General features: G+C 42.2%; 3 protein-coding genes across 6 annotated transcripts in view; 1 reads left to right on the forward strand and 2 right to left on the reverse strand.

The window, feature by feature from the left end:
• LOC101851807 (clathrin light chain A) overlaps positions 1 to 3694 on the reverse strand; it is a 15439-nt gene extending 11745 nt beyond the window's left edge. The window contains exons 1-4 of one of the 4 annotated variants that reach the window (XM_035970109.1): positions 3509 to 3694; positions 2365 to 2420; positions 1344 to 1481; positions 394 to 750 (exon numbers count right to left, since the gene is read on the reverse strand). In XM_035970109.1, coding sequence (XP_035826002.1) covers positions 409 to 750; positions 1344 to 1481; positions 2365 to 2420; positions 3509 to 3653 — 681 coding nt within the window. In that variant the 5' untranslated portion in view covers positions 3654 to 3694 and the 3' untranslated portion in view covers positions 394 to 408. Of the gene's footprint in view, positions 1 to 393; positions 751 to 1343; positions 1482 to 2364; positions 2421 to 3508 lie in introns of those variants that run through there. The other 3 variants (XM_005099684.3, XM_035970108.1, XM_013083272.2) reach the window with 3 other exon arrangements.
• Positions 3695 to 3866: 172 nt separating this feature from the next.
• Positions 3867 to 18828, forward strand: LOC101852479. The gene is made up of 9 exons (XM_005099685.3): positions 3867 to 4209; positions 6952 to 7143; positions 8101 to 8233; positions 9086 to 9179; positions 9923 to 11774; positions 12249 to 12307; positions 12783 to 12919; positions 13573 to 13741; positions 14491 to 18828. The coding sequence occupies exons 1-9, from the start codon at positions 4012 to 4014 to the stop codon at positions 14627 to 14629; spliced, it is 2973 nt and encodes a 990-aa protein (XP_005099742.1). The 5' UTR covers positions 3867 to 4011; the 3' UTR covers positions 14630 to 18828.
• A 691-nt stretch (positions 18829 to 19519) lies between these two features.
• On the reverse strand, positions 19520 to 21120 carry LOC101856185 (the record flags this gene model as incomplete). The annotated part of the gene is given in 3 exon segments (XM_005099699.3): positions 19520 to 19725; positions 20057 to 20165; positions 20981 to 21120. Coding segments are annotated over 3 exon segments (397 nt in total), but the record flags the coding sequence as incomplete, so codon positions are not given.
• Between the last annotated feature and the right edge of the window lie 134 nt (positions 21121 to 21254).

Below are 21254 nucleotides of genomic sequence, written 5' to 3' on the forward strand. Positions count from 1 at the left end.
GTAAAATCAGGTTAAGAAACAGAACCCAACCTCAGAAGACCACAGGTTAGTGTGCTTTTATATTAACGCTAAACAAGGTAAGAGTACTGTTAATCATATACAGTGTGTGTGTCAGTTTTTGTAAAGATCTCAACGTATAGAGTCTCCAAAATTTCACAAACATAAAAAAATATGGTCCCACCTGCTATAATGGCCACTTGTACAAGACAATCACCTCCTACAAACGACCTTTTCCCATCTCCCCCCCCCAGCATTAAAAAAAAATGACACAAGTAAGACTGCCACCACCTGTCGAAGACGACCATTTTTCTCCTCAACAATGGGTAGCTGTCTTTGACAATTTAGATTGTACTTAAACCTCTGTTTGCTCCCAAACTTTTATTTTCATAACACATTCAAGCACCGAGGCTATCCAAAGCAAAATCTGCATTGACCATGCCTTAAACTATAGCAATATATTCTGGCAAAACAAATCGAAGCTGAACCAGGTGAAGATAAAAACAAAAAACAAGTGAGGATAGTGAAACGATTTATCCAAAGGGCGGAGGGTCCGATAAAAAAGAGAAAAAAAAACAGGCACAATATCAATGTGTCCGCGCCGTGTCTTACAGCGGGAGGGTTGACGTCGCTAGCGCCACCTAGTCCTCCTCCTCCACCCAGAAGACCTCCGTCGTCCACAAGACTGGCACTCTGACTACCTCCTCCTCCTCCCAGCATTTCAAAGTCACCCAAACCATTGTCTGCTGGAGTCTGCGGGAGAAATTGTCTCTCCTATTGGTCCGAGTGACGTAAACATTGTGTTGCAGAAAGTTGTGAAACCACAATATTCCTCCCATCACTCTCTTCCACAAGCAATGAAGAAAGATATTCTTTTAAAGTTTTAGTAAGAGTATTACGGCACTTGTAACACAATTAGGTCGTATAAGTGCCGAACATTAGAGGTGTCACTAGAGAGTAACACACAAAGACAAGATGGAGGAGAGATAGGGACCAAAAAAAATCCTGAAACTTAGAAATATGAGAGCCCCAAACAAGCACCAGAAGCTTCAACAGCCCAGAAAACTAAGCAACAAAATACACCCACAGAACAGCCCCGCTCCCAAATGAAAATAAGCAAAAGCAGTGAGACTATCCAAAGCATTAAGAGTGCAGGCTGCATGTTTGACAGTAGGATTACATTCCAAAGATAAATAAATATAATATAGATATCAGTCAAAAGCTGTATGTCATGAGTGGAGTACAAGTGAGAAGCGTGAAACGATATATGTCACCAAAAGGAGGAGGATCGGAAAAAATAAATGATAAAACCAGGCACAATTCAGTGTGTGTCTGCGGAGTCTCACAGCGGAAGAGTTGAGGCCGTCGCTACTACCACCAGCGAGTCCTCCTCCGAGAAGACCATCGTCCACCACGCCCGTGCCCTGACCATCCCCTGCGCCGCCTATCATTTCAAAGTCACCCAAACCATTGTCCGCCAGATTCTGTTGGAGAAATTGTTGGCAAAGTAGCAGGGCGGAAACATGCAGGATTACGACGCTCCAGCCAAACCATCCACCGGGCTCAGCCATCGGACATAGAATGTCATAGCTCAACATCAAGGATTTCACATTTTAAAAATAGGAAGGAAACTTACAAAACTAAAAAAATGAACTATACAAAAATGTCAGTCAGAGAAAAAAAAAGAAAAGAAAAACTTGATTCTCATTTGAATTTAAAAAACAACACAAGAATAACATAAACAGGCAACTGGCTAAAAGACTTCTTCCCAATAAAAACTATGAAGCCCAAGACCTTTAACTAAGGCTCCGATTATTTCGCAATCTTACGACAGCTCACTTAAAAATATTTGTGCGACGACCTCAGAAGCTATTACTAACTTTAAAATCATTTTCACGAAGAACACCTACATGTATTCAATCATTTCAATCATGAAATGTTGATCTGATTGCAAACTAAAGAACATTAATCTGGTCTGAGCAATATATCTCCCTCCATCTCAGTTGGTTCGTGAAGCATACACAGCAACAAAATGTTAACCGTAATGCTCCACAGTTTTCACAATTCCTCTATGAACAGAGCTTCCAGTGCAGTCCAACATTTCACATTGAATCATTCCATACTTCTCGCAATAGAGAGAAAAGAAAGCACAGAGAGATAAAAATGGAACAACAGCAGACTTCATACAACACCTAAGTCTAAGTGCAAGGGCGAAGAAGAAACAAGCACGAAAAAGCAAGTCCAATAGAAGTACATCAATTCACATATCCGCACAGAGTATTAACGTTCTTCCGTTGGGCTATGACTATGCACTACAAACTGATTTCACTCATTCATCTTCCACAGCAAAATACGGGCAAGGGTTACCTGCTGGTCCCCTGATGGAGCATCAGTCCCTTCTGCACTTCCGAAAGCATCAAATCCTGAAGAACAAGAAAAAGGCAGTAGTTAAAAGTAAATTGGTAAACAAACGGTGTCAAGGAAAATGCAGCCCTAATCTCTTCTTTTCATATTCATTGACTAAAATCAAAATTACAAACACATTCACTGAAAGCAAAAATATGTCTCATCTCCTTATAGCATTAAAAGTCCAAGACCTGTAAAATTAGAGTGAAAAGAGCGTAAAATTAAGTCTGTCGGGTTTTCATCAAAACTTTTATTTCACGATGACAGTAAAAATGATGTTTTTGATGTACCAGACCAGTCTGTCAGTATGGATAAAACGCAAAAAAAAGGAGACAGACTTGTACCAACGATGAAACTTTTTGACACGTAAAAAGACGACAAAAACTCTTTCAATCCCTTGACATCAAACATCCCCGAACTCACCTCCTCGTTTATAGTTAAGCTTCAGACCAACACACTGGACTATCATGTTAACATTCAAATTTCTTTAACTTTAATTCTATGAGATATTTTAATTGATAACTGCACGAGACCTACTAGATCTAAAGCCTACAGTTAGTTTTGTCTTTACTAGGTTGGGAGACGGGGGCGGGGTAGGCTACAAAAATCATTTGGTAAGGGGTCGTCTACTCGTTTTTAGCGAGTCAATTTAATCAAGAGAAGGTCCCGAAACATCTATATCTTACGTTTTCATGGATTACTGTCAACGCTACTAGGTTTGATGGTGAGGCTGTACGGTCTTTTGGCTTTAGAAAGTTGTGGCAGTAAGCCTGAGTTTGAGTCAAGTGAGTGGGTTCAAGTGAAATTCGACTCCATTTCATTAGTAGGCCAACTGTCATTTTGGATTTCCCTCACATCGAAGGACACGGCTTCTGTCAAAAGGGGACCATATGAAATTCCTTCCATTGCTATCATCAGTGAAATTATTCTAATAAAAGAATACCAAGATAACCTTCATAATTCACACTGTTCTTGTTCTGGTGATATACCGGTGTACAGACGGGGCCACACTGCGGGTGGGCGTGACAGTCGTCGTGAGTCGTGTTCCGGAAATATACTAGAAAACAAGTCATTTTTTATCAAAAAGAATAGCTAATAAACAAACCCTGTGCTGCTTCTGGTTGAGAATCTGCTGCCGCAAAGTTATCATCTTCCAATCCAGCGAGTTCGGACTGCTCACGAGCCAAAAAATCAGCAGCAGGGTCCACTTCTCCGCTGGGAGCGGTTTCGAAAGCATCAAAGTCGGCCATTTTGATCAAGTACGTCAAAGAAGGAAGTAACAAATATGCAAATATAATTCAGCAGTAATAAATTTGGAATGCCTGAAATTATCATATATTTTAGATATATAAAAGGCACTCTTTATCCAATAAGCCAACTGTTGTATGATTCTAATTCAACTGAAAAATAAAAATTTGTGTTCATGGCAAGAAAGACGTTAGTATGTGCGGAACTGAAAACGACTCTTTGCGGGTCAAGGGGCACCAGAACCAAAACAATCTAACACAGCATCCAAAAATAACGCATGACCTCAACTGGAACTGACGATTATATGTAGCGTTACTGTTAGTTGGAACGGGTACCCCAGTACAACGGCGTTCCTCTGTTATGTCAGCAATCATGGATATCAAATGTGCGAAGGACAATGACAAACGAGAGAGAAGAAAACGACAAAAATCGTTTACAGAAGCTTTGAAGGAGAAATATTGCATGGACAACGATGAGCACTCTTCTGGCAATGGCTACATCATCATCAGCCCAAAACGAAAGAACTCCCCAGCTGAACTGGCCCATTTAAAAACAGTGGTGAGTTTTGAGCCAAAACAAGCATAGCATTATTGCGTTTTACATCATTAAAGTCTGGTAATAAAATGTTTAAGAGCTGAATTGAGCATGGGCAATGACACTGTGCAGCTAATTGTGAGTGTTTGATATCGAAGAGTCATTATGACGGTTGTTGTTCTGGGCCTGGTCCCAGCTGTTGGCCTTGACACTGTGAGCTGAAGTGCAGAAACTGGGTGGCGTCTGCTTTGCCCTCATTTTGCCCTGTGTTGTTTGTTGTTGTTGTGTGTGTTGGGAGAGGGAAGTTGTTAAGTCTCAATTTCACAATCTGTTGATTGTAGTGCACAACAGTTTTTTCTGTTGTTACTGTGTAAACAACAGTCAATAGTTATAGTAGTAGTAGTAGGCCTAGTTGATATAAGACACAAAGCAAAGAATTATTGTGCAATTGCACACATATAGCATGGAGAAAGGAAAGTATAGCCTAATTTCTAAAGTAAAACATGGCTTCAAAACATCATGTTCAGATTTAGAGGAGACTCTTGTAATATGTATGAACAGAGTCATGTGTGAAAGTGAAGATAATATTTATACTCACTCTGCTTCGATAAAGGGAAAGCAAAATTGTATTTCATGACTTTGCAAAAATACACATTTACCTCAAAACGTGTTGCTTGGAAATCTGAAAAGATTAGTCTGATTAGAATGTACAGCAATGTAGCTATCTCAGTATATTAGCTGGAATAGAGTAGAGAACAGCCCTTGATTTTGAAGCATTTGGTATTCTTTTACTTTTTCTCTTCCGTCTCACTTTTCTACTGTACTATGTTTCCATTCAGTAAGGGGAGTTACAGTCAACGGATATTCAGAGAGTTCAAGATAGGCATCCATAGACCACTCACTCGTCGCCATCAGAATGGCTGCCAGTTGAGAATATGTCTGACTGATGTTCCGACTCACTGATCAGCCTTTGTTTCTGCTACAGGACACTGCACACTCTGACATTCACATTCATGGGGGGGTTATGAACAGACCAACTCCTCTCCATCAGTAACACTCTCTGACTTTAATGGTTTGAGAGTGTCGGGGGGGGGGGGGGGGGGGGGGCAAAGAAATATTATGGTGGCGCACCAACATATCACACTCTGACATGGTATTCATTATATTGGTTCAGAGAGGGGGGGGGGGGGGGGGGTTACTAAAGACCCACTAACGCCAACACCAACACTGACCTCCATGGGTTCAGAGAGAAGAATTGGGGGGTTGCATGTTCAGAGAGAGGGGGGGAGGGTTACCAACCGAAACAGACCCTCTGCACACCAACTGTATCACAGTAATGACTCCTCCTGTAAAATAACCTAGTTTTGTCTTGTATTGGTTAAAGCTTTTTTAAGAACAGGCAACTGCTAGGGTTGTTGGGGGTTGCTCTGGTGTATTCATCGTCCTGATCTCTCCTACTTTTTTGTGTCTGTTACTTTGTAGTAACACCTCTCATCTTTGGCAGTTTATGTACCTTTATTGTGTTGCAAATGCCATAAAACTCTTACTAAATCAAAACAGGCAACAGATACTGTTTCCTATAAATTAATTACGACACATGCAGCATCAAAAGCAACTACTCCAAGCACTATTAATTAAGTCCAGAAAATACGATCTGCAGAGCTGTCATTTTAATTTCCACCTGTGCCTGGGAAAGTGAGACGCCTCAGACTGGCAATCAGTTAAGAAGCTTATTAATGCCTTCTCTGTGGATTGGTTTGGTTGAGTCACTGTGAGTCATGAACACGCAAGGCTGGATCGGCGGAGGGCAAGCACCTATGGCTCTTGTGGCAGTGTCCACCTGCACAGTGACTGTTGGCCATGTGGCAGCCAGTGCTGTGTGCTGTCTGCTATGTTGGCAGCAGTCCAAGGAACAGTCTTTGTCACTCTGGCAGGCTATAAATAGCAGCTGACCTATCTATAACCTATCTGATCACTGGTGTATAGAATTTCTGTCACAGATCACTGGCTACAATGAATCAGAACACATTCTAGTGCTTTGTGGAAAACTGAAAGGCTTTTACCTTTTAAGTTAAAGTGATTCAGCTTTAACTAATAATTATTATTCCTCCTTATAACTGCGCATTAATGTTTTACTCTTTTTTTTTTAAGCCCTCTTCATGAGAGCAATGAAGAGGAAAGCTCACACAGCATCAGCTAAATGTTTTTGGTACGGACAAATGTGCAGAAGTTCCCACTGTGTGCAGTGACTTGAACTAAAAGGATAAGTCACCTCCCCAAATTTCAAGTTTGAGATGTTTGAAGGTGTATTTGGAATTTTTTTCCCCTTTCTTCTGTGGTCTATTCTCCCCCCCCCCCCCCCCCCCATGAAAGTAAATTGTAGCCTTTAGAGAAAACAGAGTTTTTCATATTATGTATCATAGTGTTGGAAATTGGAAGATGATTGTTATAATTTAATTCTTTTCAGTATTCAAATATAAGTGCTTTTAAGAGTTATATTTGTTGAAACTACAGTCAAACCTGCTCTATCGGTCACCTGTCCAAGACTGAAATGTTTAGTGATATATATATATATAAAAACTGGATAACAAACCGACGTTGTAGCAACTCAAAATTATGGCCAATTAAATCAGCCACGACACCACAGAACGAAATTTAAGGTAGATTTAATCGGCTGTTGACACTTGGAGGGTTGAGCAATGAAAACATCCAAAGAGGATAAATAAGTAACTTCTGGTTTTTGTGGTTCTCCAACCTCTCCCTCAGGTGCTGAATGAGATGAGCCTGGCAAAGGCTGGCATCCCCCAGCAAGGCCTGACTTCACTCTGCCCCAATGTCGTTGACCTTGACCTTGCCAGCAACATGTTTGAGCACTGGTCGGAACTGCTGACTATCTTGTCGCACCTGCCAAGGGTCAAATACGTCAACGTGAGCAGAAACTCTCTCAGGTTGAAATCTGTAAGTGAAAGTTTTATTTCTGTGAACTTTGTGTCTGGTTAATAAAGACTATTGTTTTGTTTGTTTCTATGACCTCTTTATTTTTTTAGGGCCATTCCATGAAAAGGGACACGCATAATGTGAAGCTGATAGCCTCCTGAAAAAATTCTAAGCAGTGATAAAGCCATTTTTGTTGAACTTTTTTTTTTTTAGCACAACCTTCCTCAAACAAAAAGAAAAAAAAAAAGAAATGAAGAATGACTTTATCATTGCTTCAATTTTTTTTAGCAGGTTATCATCTCTGCGTTATGTGTGTTACTGTTTACTGTTCATGGAATGACCCTCTACCTGATTTGTCACATTGGGTTTGGTGGGGGGGGGGGTTGTTTTTGTTTTTTATGTGAAAGTACTTTCTCGATATGTGAAATTCACTCTTATGACAATTCTATGTGGTTCTCTCATGATTTTATATTTCTGTTCTTGTTTTGCTGGAGATTAATATGTTCCCTGGATGGTTGGCGGCTGCTCTGGTGTGGTTTGCTTCTTCTGTCCTATCAAACGTCTATTGTCCTTATCTCCCCTTCTTCTTTTTTATGTTTGTTACTCTTTTGTAACACCTCTAATCTTCTGGCGTTCATATGACCTTATGCAGTTGTGAGCGCCGTAAAACCTCTACTTTAAAAAAAAGCTCTTACTTTAAAACTAAAATCCTGCTTGTTCCATCGTACTCAATAACCGTTATTGTGGTGACCTGAGTCTCTGTACTCAATAACCGTTATTGTGGTGACACGCTTCTCTGTACTCAATAACCGTTATTGTGGTGACGTGTTTCTCTGTACTCAATAACCGTTATTATGGTGACGTGTTTCTCTGTACTCAATAACCGTTATTGTGGTGACGTGTTTCTTTGTACTCAATAACCGTTATTGTGGTGACGTGTTTCTCTGTACTCAAATCTCCCCCCAAACAACCGGTCAGACGGACGAACTGCCGAGCACACACCTGTCTGTGGAGAACCTGGCTCTGAACGACACGGGCGTGTCCATCGAGGAAGTGGTCCGACTCTCCCAGATCATGCCCGCCCTGAAGGAACTACATCTGTGCGGAAACAGTGAGTGCTTTTTCATTTTTTCTTTGTTAAATTTTTTGTTTTGTTAAAGTTTTTTTGGACACTTTTGTGTTTTGGAGACAAGGCAGAGTGTGCTTGTATTATTCTTATACTGTCACAGTAAGAGAGAATTAACTGAATTAGGGATGGAAAAAGATTTAAAAAATTAGAGGACAATGAGTTTGTTAATGCCTGTTTGTTATTGTTGCTTAGGCTGTTTACATCGTCGTCCTCATCATATTATTTGTTTTTGTTGACACATTTCCTTCTTCTGCTGTGGTGGGGAATTTTTATTTGTTCACCGACCCACTGCAGGTGTACATCTCTTGGTTGTTTAGTTAGTAGTCCCACAGAAATAGGGAATTCACAGCAGCTCTTGTTGAAGATGATGTTAAGGTGAGTTGGGGGGGGGGGGGGGCTCCAGATGGTTGGTGGATGATTTAATAATATCTGCTGCTTATACAACATTTGAACTGCTCTGAACTGCTCTAATGGCCACCTGTTCAGAGAACCACTCCACCCCCCCCATCACCCTTTTTTTTTAAATATGGGAACGGCACTGTCCAAGAGGCCCACCCATCTCAGGAATTCTTGCCTTTTAGTAGAGAGCAATTTGGTAGAATTTACAAAACAAGTTCAGAGTATTTCTAAGTAACAACAAGGAAAAAAAGATTGTTCTCAGGATGCAATTTGTTTGTAATTTTTCGTTTGTATGCTTGTGATTTGATTTGATTTGATTTTTTGTTATTGGTTGTTTGTAGTACTAAGTCTGCATATTTGTGATTATTTTTGTTTGGTATGCTTGTGGTCTGTGATTGGGAAGTAGCCGCGCTGTTTCACGTAACACTTCCTCAGGTTACGAGAGCTTGGCCAATATTGAGGACGGTATCAGAGACGGGCACCTGTCATCGGTGGAATGTCTGCGGCTGAACAATAACGCAATCAAGAGGTGCGATTAGGATGGTTTGTCTTGTGTCTTCAGGCCACTTATCTGTTTCTTCTTTTTCTTTTCATTATAACTTTTTTTTGTCCGTGCTGTTCCCATCAAAAGATTCTGTTGTTTTAGAAGACAAAACAGAATGTGTAAATATATAAGAATATATTATTCTTATAATGTGGCAATAAGAGAGAATTAACTGATTTAATGATAGTCTTTTCATTATTTATAACTTTATTACTAGTTTTATCCCTCTTTATTCTAGGTGAAATGACCATTCTTTAAGATGACACACGTCTCAACCAATCCCAAACTGTGGTCACTACGTCTTTAAAACCACAGCTGTTTTACTGGGTAGAAATACTTCTAGACACTACCTTTTGTTGTGTGTGTGTATAGGATGATATATCTTAACAAAGCAAGGAGAGTGGAAATTGTTTTTCAATTTTGTCAAAAATCATTTTAAGTTAGTTCTGCTTTTGTATTGAAACATACTTTAACAGAGTGGTGCTCTCAGAACAGCAAGTGCTTTTGATTTCATTGTGTTGAACATTATCTCTTTAGATTTGTTCTTGTCTTCAACAGCATGTGATAGAACTTCACTTCCAATATAACTAAATCATTGGTTTCTTTCTCAAAGCACTGAGTGGCTGTTCATTAGTTGCGTCAACGTGTGAATCCGTTTCTCTTTTATTTACTCTCGATGACAAGTCATCTCACTCCCATGCTCACTTCCTTTTCTGTTCCCGTCTCAGCTGGTCGGAGGTGTGGAAGCTCCGACACATGCAACAGCTGAAGGACTTAATCTTGTCTGGCAACCCACTGGACAAAATCTTTTACGACTTGGATGACCAGGTGTGCTGTGATGACCAGGAAGTGGCGTCGAAGCCTGGTGTGAGCTGCGACGGAGACAGCACGGTGTGTGAGGAGGAGATTTTCCTCCAGATGTCCACAGACTGCGGCGACTGCGGTATGAGCGACGACGACAACAACTCGGGGGATGGAGAGTTCGAGTTCCGCAACCTGTCCGGTGCTGGTGACGAGGATGACGACCATGACTTCGGGGAGAGGCCGGTCAGTAGGTTTGACCGTCACGAAGAGTCAGACGTTTCCGACGACGCGGAGACCACGTCCACCAGCGCGGTCAGTAGCGTGGACATGGAGATGTGCTGCGGGGGAGGAGGTCCCAGCAACGCCAACTACAACAACAGCCACAGCACCCCACCCCACAAGTCTCTGTACGGGGCCGAGATGGCCGAGGAGTCAGGCGCCTGGTTCGGAGTCTTCCCTTCGGACGAACTGCTGGACGGGGACGCGACGGAAAGCTTCTTCGAGGGCGAACCCGCGACGCACGTGGAGGGAGAAGGAGGGGAAGACTGGCACAAGACTGTGGCCGAGGCGTTCCTGCAGGAAATCATCAACAACTTGGACTTTCAGGACAGTGTGGGGGACTCCGCTGGTGGGTCTGGACAGTGCCGTACCTCTGCCGACAAGCAACAACCCGCCCAGATGGTCGTGTCCTCTGCGTCTAGCGCCACCGAAGCCATGAGCGATTCCTCGCACAGCGAAGGCAGTGCCACCATGGCTCCCTCCCCCTCACACAGCCATCTCCTGGGAGCCACAGACAGGCCGGCTGGTGGGAACTGTGGGGAAGGCAGCGACAGACAGCAATATTTGCCCGAGGCCAACACCAACCAGAACGCTTTTTCTGACGCAGTTTTGAAAACAGAATCACAAGGTGGCCTTGACATTGTGCAGAATAACCGTAGCTGTAGGAATTTAATCACCACAGCTTCGTCCATGGCAGTGTCTGATCCTACGTGGGAGATGAATTCATCTTCCTCTATCAAAAGTCGCAGTGCAGACATGAATAGATGCAATGTAAAGAGAAATATATTTGCTGGCCCGGCGTGTGGGAACATTGCTTTGTGTACAGCGGGGGGAGTGGACGTGGACACACCTGTGCGGGGACTGACCGCCAGCTCGGAGTCTTGTGGTGTTAGCAAGCAACAGAGGTCATGTGACCAGTGTGAACAACAACAACAGTTGCCTGCAGAGAAGTGCAGTGTCGATCAAAGTTCTCTGATTAGTAACGTTCAGGCTGGACTATCAGCTTGTGAGTCAAGAAACAGGGAAAGCTGTCAGTCTAGTGATGTCGGTAGAGACAGCTGTCGCTGCGACGGCCCGACAGAGACTTCATCTCACTCGAAGCAAAAGGCGGGCTGGGTCAGGGAATCAATGTTCTTCAGTAACGAGCCTCGTCTCCGCATCATCAATTCCAACAAAACCAGCCGGCGAGACCCGCTCGACCTTTCCCCGACGGAATCGATGACGACACCACCACCGTCGTTGTCGGCAACAAACGTGAATCACCCACCGCCCCTACTCCCCGAGTGTGGCTCGAGCCCGGACTTTGTCAAGTGCCAATCTGAGAACGGTGCGGACTCCCCAGGTGGGGCGTCGTCCTCACCTCGGTCAGACACGAGCGACCGCCGCTTGCCGTTCCAGAACCTGGAGACACTGTGTCTGAGCAACGCGGGCGTGTCGCACTGGAGACATCTCCACGCCCTGGGGCTCTTCCCCAAGCTCACCAACGTCAGGATGCTGGTGAGTTCTGCTGTTTATTCCTAAGACTTTTACTTCAATTTTAGTGGAGAATTTTTTAAAAAAATTTTCTTCTGACTTTTAATACAATTTTAGTGGAGAATTTTTTTTTTTTTTTCTCTGACTTTTAATACATTTAATGAGAATTTTACGGCTCTTACAGCACAATTAGGTCAAATAAGTGATTAAGATTAGAGATGTTACTAGAGAGAGTAACATTCAAAGAATGGAAGGAGAGACAAGGACGATAGATGTTTGATAGGAAAGAAAGAGTAGGGGTGAGGACGGATGGATAAATGATTCAGTGGTTGGTGGATGCTCTGGTGCGGTTTGTTCCTTGTTTCCTTTCATGCCTGTATCATCCTTATCTCTCCTCTTTTTTTGTGTGTGTTTGCTACTCTTTTGTAACACCTCGAATCTTCACCACTGATATGACCTAATTACTAAATAGACGTGATGGTTTTTTTCTTTTCTCAGGAAAACCCGCTGTACTCGTCGGTGCATCCCGAGGACAGAAGAAAACTGTACATATCCAGGTGAGTGGTCACAAACTTGCCAAAAGAGTTCTGTGCTTCACTGGGAGGCATCTGGCGTCTGTGGTCTGTGATGTAGTGGATAGGCTTGTCACTCTCACACGCAGTAGATCCGAGCAGGACAATCACCTGTACAAACGGCCACTTGGTCAAGACCATCACCTGTACAAACGGCCACTTGGTCAAGACCATCGCCTGTACAAACGGCCACTTGGTCAAGACCATCGCCTGTACAAACGGCCACTTGGTCAAGACCATCGCCTGTACAAACGGCCACTTGGTCAAGACCATCGCCTGTACAAACGGCCACTTGGTCAAGACCATCACCTGTATAAACGGCCACTTCCCATTTCCTCCCTTGCCTATTTTTTACATTACGTTAACCCCTCAGTAAGACGGCCACTTTCCACCTCTACTATAGGTGGCCAACTTAGAGAGTTTTGCACTGTGTCTACATCGGTGTCCCTTTCTCCTCCAGTTTGCCAAACGTGAAGGTGCTGAACGGCAGCGAGGTGACGCACATGGAGCGAGAGAAGGCCGAGTCTCACTACCTGCGCTACTTCATGGACGCGGACGACAAGCCAGAGTTCTATCACACGCTCGTCCAAAAACACGGTCAGTGGGTCCGAGTTCTGCTCTTTTTCTTTCTGTTGTTTGTTGGGGGTGTTTTTTTTAAGGTCTTATGTGGTTTTAATATTACCAAGTTTCTTCGCCCACCCACTGATTTCTACATTAATGAAGTTTTCCTTGCTACATGCGTGGTATGTGTGTTCATATGACCTGATTTCTCCATCTACTCCCTTTCCTCTTTTACGTTAATGATGTTTTCCTTCCATTGTGTCGTGTGTAGGTTTGTTATGACCTTATTTCACATCTCCCCCCCCCCCACCTAATAAGGTAATAAAGTTGTCTGTAGGTCCTGTGTGTATTTCATTTGACCCGATTTCCTCCACCCACCCCTTCCACATCAATAAAGTTTTCCTTATGGGTGTTGGCTAGTGCTCTGCTGTGGTTTGCTCCTTGCTGTGGTTACTCTCTTGTAGTGTAGCATCTGTAAGCAGCTTTTTTATATGAACTATTTGTGTTGCTGCAAGTGCTGTAAAACTCTTACTAAAACAGAAAAAAGACCTTTTTTCTCTGTATGTTACTTTCTTGTAACACCTCTAATCTTGGACATTTTTATGACCTATTTATGTTGCTGCAAGTGCTGTAAAACTTTTACTAAAACTAAACAAAAGTTTTTCCCTTTGGTGTGTGGCGTGTTATAGGACCACCGGTCAAGCTGGTGGACATTGACCTTGGGGCGGGCTACCAGGAGTGGGCCAGCCTCACCTTCGTGCACAACGGGGTCGCAAAGTTCACCAAGAAACTCCACCTGACGGAGCCCGTGGTGAAACTACGCACGCTCATCTCCAAGCAGCTCGGATTACCCAAACGGTATGTATGTGGGTGTGTGTGAGAGAGAGAGAGAGAAAGAGGGGGAGAGAGAGAGAGAGAGAGAGGAGAGAGAGAGAAAGAGGGGGGGGGGGGTTGACGTGAAAAAAAATGGTTGTCTAGGCATGTTTTACACGGTGTGATTATAATTTATTTTCTTTTAATGCAAGTTGAGGGGTTGGCAGGTGCTCTGGTGCAGTTCACTTCTTCTTTCCTATCAAACATCTATCGTCCTTATCTCCCCTCCTTCTTCTTAGTGTTTGTTACTCTCTTGTAAGACCTCCTAATCTTTGACACCTATATGACCTGATTATGTTGTAAGTGCTGTAAAACTCTTTACTACAACAAAAATGAAAGGGAAGGAATGAGAAAGTGTCCGTTTGAACAGCTGATTTTCTTATACAGGTGGCTGTTGGAGTAAATATGACTGTATATGGTCACTTTTAAGCACAAGGGGGCTATCCCGAAAAATGTTGTTTTGAGAAAATGGAAGGTAAAATTTTTGCCCCTTGTTCAGTTTCTTAAGTCAAGGAGAGTCTTCTCTATAACCAAACAAATATATACACCTATGAAACCAAACGTCTCCTATAGGTAGGGCAATGCCCACTTTGGGTGTAGGTCAAGATTTCTGGAAACCCCCGAAATCTGGGTTAGCCCGCTTGTCCTTTAAAAGCGACCATATAATCATTTTGTCCTGTCGTAAAATAATCAAATATATTTTTTCGCCCCCCCCCCCCCCAACCTTTCCCCAGCTCGTTTATGATGTACCACAACCCGTGCGGCCCCTCCCACCCCGAGTACGAGAGAGAGCTGACGGAGCTGCGCTGTGAGAGCCTGCCCATGTCGCGCTTTGACTTTGCCGAGGGCGACGAGATCCACGTGGATGCGTAGTAGTCGAGGAGTAGATGATTGGATGTTGGGATGTCTGGACTCTGGGCTCTGTGGTGACTGCAGAGTTACGGTGTGTGTGTGTGTGTGTGTGTGTGGTGAGGGGAGGAGGAGAGCTTGTCTTTAAGAATTGTAATAGTGTTCGTCTAGTTGTGGATGGGGGAAGGGATGAGAAGATGTGAGTTCTTGGGTCTTTTTATATCTTACAATGAAGGTATGTGGTAAGTGATGATCAGTCGCTAACATGCGGGGACTATCAAGTACTTGGACTTTTTTTAATATGGTAATGAAACACGTCTAAAACACACTACTCCCCCAATCTACGACACTGTCGACTGTCGATGTTCACAAAACTGTTGTGTCGGTCGTGGGCATTCTTGAACCTCCTTTGGAGTTGCTTTGAATCGAAGGGTCAAGGCTGGTGATTTGCAACTTCAGCTGTTACGTCTCTTTGTACAGTTGTGAATATTGTGTAGCAATATTACCCGTGCGTGAATCGGATTGCCCCAATTAGAGGGCATAACATTTGTTTGTAGGAGATAGTGGTAGTTGAGTGTGTTTCTGTTTGTAGTGATACCACTGGCTGTTGTTTTTGCCGTAACTGTTTGTCCATTTTGTCTGAGGCAGGGAAGAGTACCTTGTTGAACTTTCTCTTTGTCAGTGATGGAAAGTTTTTGGTTCAGACTTACGCCATTTTGGTACAGAAGCGATGATGTATTTACTCCCCTTGTACATACATTAGTCCAATGATCATGGCCACTTTTGGTTTTAAGTAATATTGCTACTAAGAAATTAGTGTGGACTCAGCTTAAACCAAAATCTCCAGGACTGCTGTACTATCTTCACTTTTGTCAAGTTTTTGGGTTAGAGGGTTGCTGAACTATATAAGGGGTAAAAAATCTGTGATGTCATTTTAGTCCAGTTTACCACTGTTTGTGGATTGACCGTGTTCAGTTTAAAGCAGACTTCAGGTGGCCGTTAGAGCACTGGCGACTGTGGTGTAGCTGTCTCACACAGAAATACAGAAGACCGGAGTTCAATTCCCGAGTGGCGAGAATTTTTATCGAGTATTTCAGTCTCCCTTCTGGGACATATCTTTCTCACCCCTGGTTGGCCCTGTAAGGCAGGGTCAAAGCCCGCATCATAAATTATCTAAATTGAGGGATGAGGGCGTAAAACACCAACCTTTTTTTTCTCTAAATGTTCCCGGCGTCTGACCCGTCTCTGTTGCACGTCAGCGTCTGTGTTTTGATTATGCACATCCTATGGGTGGCAGATATTTAGGCCTGTACATAATGCAATCCCTACTTCTCTATGAAGCCAGATGATTGCGGCCCTGTTCAGCGTGTCAGCAGTGGAGAGACATTATAAATGTAACCTCCTGAAAAAGACGTCTGTCCTGAGACAGGCAGTGGGCGGGGATATTGCTCACCACAGAAGTGGTTAAGAGTGTTCTGTGTCATATTGTCATATTATGATGACTGAGAGCTTTCTTCTTTATGATGTCACTGATATTTTCAGATAAATTGTGATATAGATTTTTAAGGCATTCCATACTTTGTGTGGTAGGTCAAAAGAAAAAAATGTATGCATCTGATGTGAGCTTTGGGAGTAACTTTTAAGTTGACCTGGCGGTAATCTGACTGAAGTTTGTCCTATGTCATGAGGGTTTTGGGGGTTTTTGTTGTTTTTTTCTTGTGGAGAACTTACAATGACGACTTGACAACCTATATATATATAAAATATGAATTATATTATTATCAGACCTGCCCAAAAAAATGGATTTAATGCAGATCTGACTGCAGTTCTTCAGTGAGCATAAAAAAAAAAAAAAGACGACGAAAAATCAGAGAGCTCTGATTTTATTGGGATATTTGGCAGGTCTGTATTATGTTCCACGCAGTGCCAGTTATGTGGGAGTTCAGTCCTGAGGTGTGAGAGTCTGTGAAAACACAGGTGGTGACTGGTAGCAGCATGCCGTATGCTGGTGTGTTGCAACTGATGTACAGAGTGAGCTACACAAAGTGTGTTGGAGTTGAGTCTTGGCGCGTGAGAGTCAGTGAGAGCACAGGTGGTGACTGGTAGCAGCGTGGCCGCGTGCTGGTGTGTTGCAACAGCTGTACAGAGTGTGGTGTGCCGTGTGACGTCCACAGTATGTAGACAGAGAAGCAATAGTGCTATACATTGTAGTTGTGTTCCCTCGTTCTCTAAGTTCCTCCGAGCCGCTTTGCAATATGATGACATCTATGTAGTAGGCTGGATCACATTTGTTTCATATTATAATAGAGTAGATCTACTATGTCACTACAGGTTTATTGCTTCTCCAGCAAGGTTATTCCTTGTTGAGAGGAGACAAAAACAATTATGGTGTAGGGAAGTCAGACACTCAGTAAAATAATGAATTAGAAGAAACCGACATTTTTCCGCCAGTTGAGCAATTTTTATCAGTTTTTGGGGGTGATGGTGGGGGGGGGGGTGTCAAGACTATTTTTGTCCTTTTAAAAGCACATTTCGGTGTCGATGTTGCTTAAAACATTGATCAAGGGCACAAAAAATATAAATCTGCAGTTTCCAAAGGCATTCAAGCTTTGCAGCCATTTTCTGGCTAATGTTACCTTTGACACCACGTGACCCCCATCTCCTTTAATGATTTTAATCTCAAATGCCTCGACTTGTCTTCAAATTATAAAGACAAATGAACAAACTTTAATATTATAATCCTATCAACAACTCCATTTGCCCAAAACTAACAAACGCCTGATTCCACCGTGTCATGACAAATCATTTATCCTTATTGTACAAACTTGACCTACTAATTTCATGACATAAAAGATAACAACATCTCCTACAGATATCACCACCGTTCTCCTCAAGTTGGTTCCAATCTCCTTTAAATTATTACCATTAGTCATAACATCAGTCAGTTAATTTGTCGTACGGAAATGCTATGTTTTTCCGGGTTTTGTTAACAAAATTATTTTGTTCATTGTATTGAGATGTTTTAACAGTCTAATTTTTACAGTTGAAACCTGCATGCGTACACTGTTTACAGTGTGTTTGTCTATGATATATTGCTTTTGAGAAATGCAGGAACGGTATTCATCTTTTAAAATGGTACCACTCACCAGATATTTTAGTTATATATATGTGTTTACAGTTTCAGAGTTGCTCTGAAATCTTGGCCTTTTTTTAGACACTTAAGTTTACATTTTGTAATGGTCGAATGTTTTGGGGGATTTAATTTTTTCAAGGTGTTTGTTTTTAACATATATTTGTACTTCATACAGCAACATTTGTATGTGAAGTAAAGCACAATTTATTCAATGCTTTATTCCTGGTCTTGTTTATTTTTACGATCAATACCTATGTCAATATTTCCACTGTTTGTTCCGTCAGATTATTAGGTTTTTCTTATGTTTATGGTGCTTATAAATTGAACTGAAGGTGAAGAGAGAACCAGAGGCTGGTTGTTTTTGGTAAAGGTAAATTATGTTTTGATTAGGACAACTGCATTATTGAGAAAATGAGTGGGAAGTTACAGGGCAAGTTATCTCAATAATGCAGGTAAAAATGTCTCTGCACTTTTAAATATTTTTAATATAATTTTTTATTTTTTTTTGAGGGGGGGTGGGGGGAGATAGCTAGAAAAAGCCAACACACATTATGTAGGCTGAAGAAGTTTATCATAAATTTACACCGTAGTCTAGTTGTTGCACTACATGTACCAGACTCATGACCGTGAGATTGCAAGGTCAGGGGTTGGAGGCTCAGCTCAGTCCGGTGTTGTGTCCTTGGGGGAAGCACTTTACGAGTATGTTCCCATTGGCTCGGTCCTTTCGGAGATGGACGTTTAACTTGGAGGTCCCGCCTCTGTAACAACCTTCCAGTGTTGCGAGGGGCATTACACGGATACAATTCGTTCCTTTTTTTTGTTGTTTTTTTGGTGCTCACGTTGGTACTGAAACTACTTGGGTATTCTGACTAAATATTGGTATTATAGGAATTTCCTTTTTCATTAATTCTGTTGTAGTTTTTATACCTTTTGATTCGTAGTAATTTTTTTCTGTTGTCTTTATTAATGTTGGATTTATTTTGTTCAGTTTGATTTCTGTCCCTGTTTGTGATACATTATTCATTATTGAGTTTTATTGGACGAAGTAGATGTGAGAATAATTCTATACATAAACGTAGTATATTTTTTATTTCCTGACTTTGTTTATTTTATTGTACTTGTGAAGTGAGTGAAAAAGTTTTCAGTTTCTTGTCCTTCTTTGGAAGTTTCATTTTCCCCTCAGTTTAGTTGAGTTTACTAAGGTTTGTGCTTTTTTACTTGTACCGTTTATTACACCGATAAACGGTAGTGTCTTTTAGTTGGAAATACTCCTTCTTTTCTTTGTACGTTCACACTTGTAATACTTCTAGTCTTCGACGCTTATTTTATTACCGGTACATAATTATTTTGTCTTGCATGTCCAGTAAAACTCTCTACTTAATAAGAAACCAACCAAACAAACAAGCAACCAGTGGGTGGTTGACGGATGCTCTGATTTGGCTTACTTCCTCTTTCCTATCAAACATCTATCCTCTTTATCTCCCCTTGTTCTTTTTTATGTTTGTTACTCTCTTGTAACACCTCTAATCTTCTGGCGCTCATATGACCTTATGCAGTTGCGAGCGCCATAAAACCTCTACTAAAACTAAACTATCTCCCCTCCTTCTTTTTTATGTTTGTTACTCTCTTGTACAACCTCTAATCTTCGGCACTTATATCACCTTATTGTGTTGCAAGTGCCGTAAAACACTTACTAAAACTTTTTTTAAACTAGCAACTAAACAAAATCTCTGACTAAAACAAAAAGAAAGAAAAATCGTCAAATGGAGTCGAACAAGTTATACTGTTGATGTGCTTCTCTTTACTCAAACAAACACACAAAACAAACAAACAGTCCCACTACAACAGCGAGGGCAGCTGATGACGCAACTGTTTGACACACTTGGCCGGGAGGCTGTTGGGGATGTGTTTGACCACTGTGTCCACGGTGAGGTCACCGCAGGGCCGCAGCACCTCCCTGGCACACACTCCGCCCTGATCCACCATCCTGGGAGGGACAGAAAGGTGAAGGTGAAAGGTCAGCACTCTAGCAAATGAGGTTAAAAGTTTATCACTCGAATTCACTTTTGTTAGTCCCTTTTTTACCAGTTACAAACTATATGGTACGTGTTAACATTCTAGTAGAGTAGATGCTTTCTGCTGCTGCTCCTCCTGCTCCTACTCCTCCTGCTCCTACTCCTCCTCCTCCTCCTCCTACTACTACTAGTACTAGTACTACTACTACTACTACTACTACTACTACTACTACTACTACTACTACTACTACTACTCCTATTATTACTACTACTACCACTACCACCACCACCACCACCACTCACGTCTGACAGATGTCCTTGACCTGGCCCACCTCCACCTGTCTCTGTACGTACGCCCTACTACACACCGTGAGCTCCTTCTTCAGCGTGTCGAAACAGCTGTTGTTGAACCCTGGAAAAACAAAACAATATATACAACAACTTATTGTTAGGCATTGTTGTAAAAATCCATATATATATATATATCAGAAAGGGCCAACAGAAGAGACATTAAGCAAGACGACCCAGTGCTATATTACATTTTTGTATTATGATAAATTCCGGACTTCATCAAGTGTGGTGTCATCGAGGAGAGGAAGACATAATATAGGCGCAAACAAATCAACAGAAAATAGATAGCCTATATATATAGATATATATATATATAAAATATATAGTCTAATATAATATATAAATTATAATATATATGGAAATCAGACAGAGGAAATGGAATTGGATTGGGCACACCTTAAGAAACAAACTTTACCCACTAAGCTTCCTCAGGGAAAGAGAAAGAAAGGAAGGCCTAAAATCCAAATTACGTAGATGATGAGTATGAGCGACTTAGATTTAGATTCCGACAATAGATTCCAACCTAAAGGATTGCATGCAACTGGGCAGAGATGGAGACTATTGCCCAGGACAGAAGTAGATAATTGAGAGCTCAATTGTTGGTGGCCTATACTCTGGTACATGTATGGGATGAGAATGGCTGATGCTTCGGACTGATACTAGTGACTGATACTAAATACTAGTGATACCTAAGATTCTCTTTGGTCATTGGTAGTAGAGAATCTTTGATGATACTGTTCAAATTAGATTTGGCCAGTCTCCCACTACTGCCAGTGTCGGGGAGATTATGCCGGAGGCGGGAAAATGTCATGGTTTCTTTGATTTCCTCATGTTGGACAAGTACGAGCGGCTGATTTTGCCAGGACGACGCCCCACCTTTGGTTTCACACAGGCCCCGGATGTAGGCGGGCAGGCCGTCTGGGTCTGTGCTGGGCGCCAAGAGAGCAGACGACGGGGAACACTTCCGGATGTAGCGCAGCTGGCATGTCGCCGCCTGCACCAACGCCCACTGATTGCTACGGTTTGGGGGGACATAATGGTAAACATTTTTGTGATAATGGTAAGAAGAAGAAGAATTCTTGTAACGCCCATTCCCCTACAAATACAGTACAAGAAGAAGAAGGAGGAGGGAGTGAGAGTAGGGGGGGGG

Source organism: Aplysia californica, unplaced genomic scaffold (assembly GCF_000002075.1).
Source record: "Aplysia californica isolate F4 #8 unplaced genomic scaffold, AplCal3.0 scaffold00222, whole genome shotgun sequence".
Taxonomy (NCBI): Eukaryota; Metazoa; Mollusca; class Gastropoda; order Aplysiida; family Aplysiidae; genus Aplysia; species Aplysia californica.

Excerpts from the sequence above, each read along its gene's own strand:
- LOC101852479 (XM_005099685.3), top strand. The coding sequence starts at position 4,012 with ATGTCAGCAATCATGGATATCAAATGTGCGAAGGACAATGACAAACGA. Across the intron at positions 12,920-13,572 it reads CACGCTCGTCCAAAAACACG|GACCACCGGTCAAGCTGGTG; the intron begins GTCAGTGGGTCC and ends GGCGTGTTATAG. Across the intron at positions 13,742-14,490 it reads CAGCTCGGATTACCCAAACG|CTCGTTTATGATGTACCACA; the intron begins GTATGTATGTGG and ends ACCTTTCCCCAG.